At 33.5% G+C, this 7,990-nt stretch overlaps 1 protein-coding gene across 1 annotated transcript in view; it reads left to right on the top strand.

Annotated features, from left to right (window-relative positions):
- The first annotated feature begins 6,989 nt into the window (after nucleotides 1-6,989).
- LOC102673915 overlaps nucleotides 6,990-7,990 on the top strand; it is a 7,432-nt gene continuing 6,431 nt past the window's right edge. Inside the window, exon 1 of the mRNA XM_031513050.1 lies at nucleotides 6,990-7,372. Coding sequence (XP_031368910.1) covers nucleotides 7,030-7,372 — 343 coding nt within the window. The 5' untranslated portion in view covers nucleotides 6,990-7,029. The remainder of the gene's footprint in view (nucleotides 7,373-7,990) is intronic.

Genomic DNA, 7,990 nt, shown 5'->3' with positions numbered 1-7,990 from the left:
TTTTTTTTTTTTTTTTGTTATTTTGAGAACCGAATTCAACTCGAACTCGTTCTTTGCTATTATTTTTTTTCGAAAATATTAATGATTTATTTTAGGGATAAATTTTCAATTTTCGATCGTTAAATTTTGCAATTTTGATATATGATAATGAATTTAACGTCTCTGAATTTTCCAATGAATTTCGAAAACAATAATTAATAAAATACTTTGCCATGCTTCGCTCTAGGAAATATCGAAAGATTTCTAAGACTCTTTGGTACGATTACATCAAAAGATATTGCAATAAATATTGTTCGCTTCTTTGCAAAATATTCAAAAAGGAAAAAGAAATTCAATTCCACGGAAAGTCTTCGAATTAATTGGAAGCCATAAAACAGAGCCGTATCAAACATTTCGATTTCTCTCGGCGCGCTGACTTCCTCTATCAGAAACTCGCGGACCGTTCCCAGCTCGGTTGGACCCGGTCGGACCTCTAACCCGTGGCATCATGATCCGCGATTACGTTACCAATTACGATGAGCCGGCGGTTAAATCGAAAACGGCGGCCAGATCCAGCTGGATTATGTCACTTGTGGAGAGGAACCGAGGAGGAGAGGTTCACCGAAGTCGACCTGGGTGAACGCGAGCTCTCCGAGGAGAGGACTCCACTCTGGCCCCGGGGTGAATCAGTCCTTTGTGCCTGCCTCTCTCAGGGTCAACCGCTTTCGGTGCAGTATATGCCCGCAACGTTTACACGTACACGCGCCAACACGGCCGACCGTCTGACCGTGGTCTACCGGGTGTCTTGCGATTAGAGGTTGGACGTTGGATAAATCCGTGGTAAAAAGTCGAAAAATTGCCGCCAGATGGCGGTCACGTTGCGTTCGACAACACGATTATTGGTTCAATAGCAGTTTACAGAGCGTGTCGTTGAGTCGTGATTGGGATTGGACCGTTGGATGATGGGTAATTTGCGAAAAAGTCGAAAAATTGTCGCCAGATGGCGCCACGTTACGTCCAGCAACTATGTTACTGGTTTAATCGTAGACCGCAAAGTGCGTTGGAAGTTATGATCGTGATTGGATTACTGGATAATTCGTGGAAAAATGGATAAATTGTCGCCAGATGGCGCGAAGATATCTGTGAATATGATTTTAGAGGTTAGAAATTGAAGTTTGATGCGATTGCAATTTTCAATAAATATTTGGAAAGTTTTATAGAAGAGATTGATCGATGAGAGTCGATGGAAGTTATGATTATTGATTGAATATTGAATAATTCGTGAGAAAGTGGAGAAATTATCGCCAGATGGCGGTGATGATGCCTCTGAGAAGATACTTTCAGAGATTAGGCACTGAAATATATTTCGATCGCATTTTCAACGATTGAAAGAAATTCAAAAAAGGAAGATAGAATATAATACAAGATATTTCTTTTAGAAATTTCGATTGACTGACAAAGAACGAAAATTAATACCAATTAATACATAAATAACGATTATCTCCTTTCAGCACAACAAAAATACGAAAAACACTCTCAATTTTAAGTTTCCCCCTATATATATATGTAACTTCCCAGTAATACTGATCCTACGCTTTCTTCCACTTTCGATATCGAGACGATAGTTTTCAAGTTCCAAGCCGGAACCTTTCGCCGGCCAGGGGCAAAAGAAAGAAATTATCTCGGTCGTCTCTTTGCGAAAAACATCAATTTATTCAAATCGAAACTCAATTTAACCAATCGTCGATCTCCAATCAACGATGATATCTTCGTCAATTCAACCGGGCCACCCTGTACATCCTAGTGGCGAGAATTTTTCATCTCTCCCTTATTGCTGCAGGAAGTACCGGCGTCATAGAAATTTTTTTTTTTCGGCCGAAACAAAGAGAAATCTCTGCAATGTAATATTAAATTCGATCTAGAAACAAGTTACCAGGAAACGATTTTCATCGTAGTTTCAACTTTTGCATCGTGGATCAACGTATCGTTTTTCTTTTTCTTTTTTTTTTCCTCTCTCTTTTTTACATTACACAGATACACAAGTTTCATAGGAATAAATAGATAAAAGTTTCTACTTACCAGTTCAGATCGGTCTCGTATCGAATTACGACAGTTTGATCCGCGATGATTTTTTTTTAAATTGTCATAATGAAAGGGTGAACCGACAGAGACAAAGATCGCGGCGCGCACAGGCGGCTTTTTACGAGCCGTAACTTATCCCGCTCCCTTTTTTTGTCCCGGCCCTTTTTTCGTTGGCGCGACGTTTCACCAAAATCGAAGAAAAAAACGTGCGGGAGTCACGGCCTCCCGCTCGAGGGAGGAGGTTCGAGGCGATGGAAGGGGATACGAGGAGGTTTGGGCGACGGGAATTCTTGAAAATTTTTTCGTATTTAAAACTGATGTTTACGTGAAACGAATAATTGGAAATAGCCCATTTGAAATATCGTGAAGTTTTTAATCGGGAGCTATCAATAGATATTTTTCCAGAAAGATTAGAAATTTAAAAATTTCAGAGATTTCTTTCTATTCAAATAGATCGCAATATAGATGTTAATAAAATATGCTAATATAATTTCTTGGAGGAGAAATAATAATATGAAAAGGATACTGGAAAGTTTCAAGTTTCGTTTCTCGTAATTACCGTGTTTTCTTTTCTCCAAGATGAAATATAAAAAGCATGTATATTTAATATTTACATTCGTAATATTTACATTGGATTTTGCCTTTTCTTTTCTACTGCAAAAATGTCCTTCGAATTCCGTATAATACGACAGGTTGCAATTGTAATATAAATTATGCATGTGATAAAGAATCGAAAGATAAATCGTTTCGAAAAAAAAAAAAAAACAAAAAAAACAAAGTCGTTTAGAAGATAAGAATACATGGAATGGAAGACGCAGAGAAGCGTAATGTCTCACGGTTCTCATGTCCGCCTCGTTCGTTCATCTCGTGCGAAGTTTTCAAAATTGCTTCAACCACTGACGTCACCACACCGAAGTGACGTTAATATCCGAAACCACATTTGATCCGGTTCTTCTTGTGACGAAGAAGATTGATATATCGTTTCAAAAGATCCAAAATTTTGCTTGCGTTATGGTGGAAAAATGATAATTTTTCAAATTCGGTGAGTGACAACAATTTTTTTTCGTTTGAAGAATTAATAATTATCTTCTTACATTATTTGTCTTACATTATTTATTCCATCTTTCTACGAAAATATTATACATTTTTTATAGAAGAAATGAAAATTCGAAAATTCAAAATTTGATACACGAAAAAACATATATTGTTTATATTGTTTTTAAGCTAGATATTCGTTATCATTATTGTGTTGCCTTATCGTTCTTGTAAGCAAAAATTTTAAAGTATAATAGAAACGATAAATACGGAGAAAAGAAAAATTATTCGTTTGCAAAATTTTCGAAAAGAAAAATTCGAAGCGTTAAAAATTTTTATTTTTAATTTCCCTTAATTTCTGTTCATCGAGTGAAACCATTATATGTGCACCGATTGTTATTCAGAATATTCAGAATAATTCTGCATAATCGTTGCGATTACGTGCACGAAGAAGCTGGAATTAATTAATAACGAACCTGTCCTTAAAGCCTAATCCCTTAGAGATTCCCTTATTCCCTTATTCTTCTCTGGATGATAAACGAGTGACTGTTCTCAATTTAGAAAATCTTATCTAGCGGATTATCGGTAGGCAACGAAGGGAGGAAAAAGTAGTGCTGTTTAATTAAAACTGCGTGGTCACAAACACCGTGACCAAAGTGGAACGGTGTAAGTGTGTAATTGGTATAGCGTTCAGGATAATTCGAGCTGTGTGGTTGCACGTGTGCTATAATAATAAACGCGATTCTGTGAATCCCGTAATACCACTATCGTCTTGTCTCGAATATTTTTTATTTGACACGAAAATTATTGAGACGAAAATTTTAATGAATTTCACTTCGAATATACGTGAATTTTAAATTTTTTTATTTATATTTTTTATTTATATGTAAAGATGAAATAAATTATTTGATAATTATTTCCTACTTTTTTGTCACTATATATTGTGAATGTATTTACGAAACATTTATATGAAGAAACCGTTTTCGATTGAAAGATAATACGATACTAGGGAATACTTTTTTTTTTATTTTTAATTAAAAAAAATTACTGTAACGCATGTATACTTTCCATTAGATAATCAAAATTCGACGAACGTGAAAAAAAATTTCATTTCACTAATTTAACACGAACAATGACACGACGATGAGGCAAATGAACGATTTCTGTAACGATGAACGATACTGAGAGAAGAGAAAAGAATCTTTTTTTTTTATCATTATTATAATCGATCGCATCAGAAATATAATAAGAAATTCAAAAACTACTAGAAAATTCAATCAGTTCCATTCATCGATCGTTTGTATGAATTTTGCAAAGCAAACGGTGCAATCACGTTTAATCAATAACAATGTTAAATCACTTATAAAAGAATATTTTTCCTGCTTGCAAGTGAAAAGATTTATTTGCAAATTCCATTTGGCAAACGAAATGTAACGAGCATGGAAAATTCGATCGATCACACGTCGATCTCACTCGTTGAATTTCGTCAGCAGAAATAATCGGATCGACTTACTTCCAGTTTCTCCGGCTATAAATTACACACCACGATCCGAAATCGGTCACCGAGAAGCTGCTCGCTCGACGAACGAACGGAAACTGCGAAATGCGTTTCCGATATCGGGGAATATCCTCATTCAAGCGTGGAATCACGGTGTACTGATTCTTCTGATAAAAAAAAAAAGTGGAGAGCTAATACTGATATTCTTTAAAAAAAAAAAAAGAAATTATAACAATGGCGAAGAAAAATAAAATTTTGAAATGTTTAAATTGGAAGAATAATAAAGGGTTATTGGGTGAATAAATTGAGATGTGTTTTCTTCTCGAGTATTTGAATTGAAACAATTAATTAATGGAAGAATAGCGAATGAAGATGAAATTGAAAGAATTTACAAGAAAGAAAATTATATGAATAAAAATAAAAAACATTTAAATAAAGAATTTAAATAAAGATAGAGGATATTTAATTTAAGTTGTAAAAAATCAAGTTTTCTTATATTTTAATTGTTGGTTTAGTGTAAGATATAATTTTTTAGATGTCCAGAATTAATTATTAAGTCGATATACTTAAATAGTTTTTAATGATGTTACTTTAATGATAAAATTAATTAAAATCGAAACAGGAAATTCATTATAAGTTGAGAATAAATAAAAGAAATGAATTAATCTATGGCTATGTATGTTTTCCAGCAATCACATTTCATTATCCATCTTTCAAAAAACGAAACGTTCAACATTATTGCCATTTATTAATGGATTTTCTTATGTAATTTGATTTCTTTCTACGCATCATCGGCAAAATCAAGAAAAATCAACGTAATCAGATGAAACGGATATTTTTCACGCGTGCCATACCATCAATCATCATATTGTACAATCTATATATAGAAATCTCCAATCTTTATAGTATAATTAAAATATTCAGATAAAATTTTTCAGAAAAAAAAGGACAGCAAATGAAGACAAATAAGAATTTATAACGTAAATTATAAATTATAAAATATAATTAACACAAAGAATAAATAATATCCTAGGTAGTAAAATACAGTATTTTAATAGGTATTTTATTATAACAAAAATTCAATATAAAATTCTTCAAATATCCAATATATCAAAGACCTTAATAGTTCAGCTCATAATCATAAATATCTAAAGAAAAATCATGAAGTTTTACTAAAAATTAATTAATATAAAATATATGGGATATGTATACATAATTTCTTCAATATAAATTAATCAACAAAAAAGTATAATTCAAATACCTCATAAACCTTGATAATAACCATTCTATAAAGGAACAACATTCTATTAATAACAACTCCAACATTCTATTAATAACAACTCCAAACATAATCAAAAGCCATTAATTTCTAATAAAAACCTATAAAATAAATATTACCATAAAACAATAACTCTAAAAATATTCAAAGATCCAAACATCCCTAAAAATCTTTACTTGAACACAATTTTTATCTTCATAATAAAATATATTTTTTGACAATCCATTCAAAGTTCCAAACATCTTCAAAAATCTTCATTCAATTCTCTATGAATCTTTTTATTCGACAAAGAATTAATACACATAAGAATGGATCCCAAAGATTCCAAACATTCATAATTCTCATCTCTATGAACTTTTTTATTCGATAGAATCAAGAGAGAATCGATCCAAAGTTTCAAACATCTCTACACACAGATGAGGTTTTTCTTTCAAGCCCAATTTTTCCATTTGACAAAATTAAGACAAGAGTCGACCCAAAGTTCCAAACATCTTCAAAAATCTTCATTCGATTCTCATCTCTATGAATCTTTCTATTCGACAAAGAATTAATACACATGAGAATGGATCCCAAAGATTCCAAACATTCATGATTCTCATCTCTGTGAATTTTTCTATTCGATAGAATCAAGAGAGAATCGATCCAAAGTTTCAAACATCTCCACACACAGATGAGATCTTTCTTTCAAGCCCAATTCTCATCTCATAAACTTTTCCATTTGACAAAATCAAGACACGTAAGAGTCGACCCAAAGTTCCAAACATCTTCAAAAATCTTCATTCGATTCTCATCTCTATGAATCTTTCTATTCGACAGAGAATTAATACACATGAGAATGGATCCCAAAGATTCCAAACATTCACGATTCTCATCTCTATGAATTTTTCTATTCGATAGAATCAAGAGAGAATCGATCCAAAGTTTCAAACATCTTCAAAAATCTTCATTCGATTCTCATCTCTATGACTCTTTCTATTCGACGAGAGAATTAATACACATAAGAATCGATCCACACACAGACGAGATCTTTCTTTCGAGCCCAATTCTAATCTCCATAAACTTTTCCATTCGACAGAATCGAGACGCATGAGAGTCGATACCGGGTGATCGGTGATCACGTGAGGGTCCAGCAGTTTCCGGCGAGGCGTATCGAGAGATGTCGACGGAAGATGGTATAGATAATCCGGCGTTCGCCAGCGATGATTGCGCGACCGAGTCGCGGCTGAACGATGAGCAGCAACAGGTGAGCTTGGATCACAAGTCGGAGGGCGGTCCCGTGGAGAACGGCCATCAACGGGCCCAATTCGTCTCCCAACAGTATGTCGAGCCCGGAAAGACCAGTCCCGATCCTCATCATCAGAGGACCGAGACGAAGATCGAGCTGCCCGAAACCAACGACAAGACCGTGGTCGAGCCGAAAATGAACGGTGTCCATGGAAATGGAAACAACAATGATGCTAGTTTCCTTAACAACAGCGCGACCAGCGTGCAGATTAACGGTGAGTGAAGAATTGTTCATTTAATATCATTTTAACGTAAATATAAAATTAAAAATTTCTTGCCCCCTGTTTAAAAAAACGATCGCTTATAATCGATATTTTTAATCTAGAATTTTTAATTAATCGATTGTAAGAATTAATCTGATTGATGATTAAAATTTTATACGTGATAATTATAATCAAAATGGAAAAATTTGATATGCGTGTTGCGATTGAGAATCATAATTTTATTCGAATGTACGACAACGTTTCCTCTAAAGATTTTATCTTCGATTGTATAATGAAAATCGTACCTTACTTAAAATTGAAACATTTGCTTTTTCATATCTACGAATGAAATCCATTAATTTGCGAAGAATCATGATTATATTCATCGCTTATTCAATTAAGAAAAAAAAAAGAAAGAAAGAAAAGAGATTGTATTTTTTAATATAACAACTACACAATTTTCACAGTCGAATAAACATTGATATCACTTTTGCAAACTCAGAGAAACAGAACGAATATTCATACCTCAACATCATATCAAATGAATATTATCCAATTATCATAAATCCCCATAACCAACTATCCTCTCTCGAGCAAACGAAAAAGAACCTCTTAAACTCGCTACCTTCC

This window comes from Apis dorsata, unplaced genomic scaffold (assembly GCF_000469605.1).
Source record: "Apis dorsata unplaced genomic scaffold, Apis dorsata 1.3 scaffold_570, whole genome shotgun sequence".
NCBI lineage: Eukaryota > Metazoa > Arthropoda > Insecta > Hymenoptera > Apidae > Apis > Apis dorsata.
This window is presented reverse-complemented; position numbering and strand designations above follow the sequence as displayed.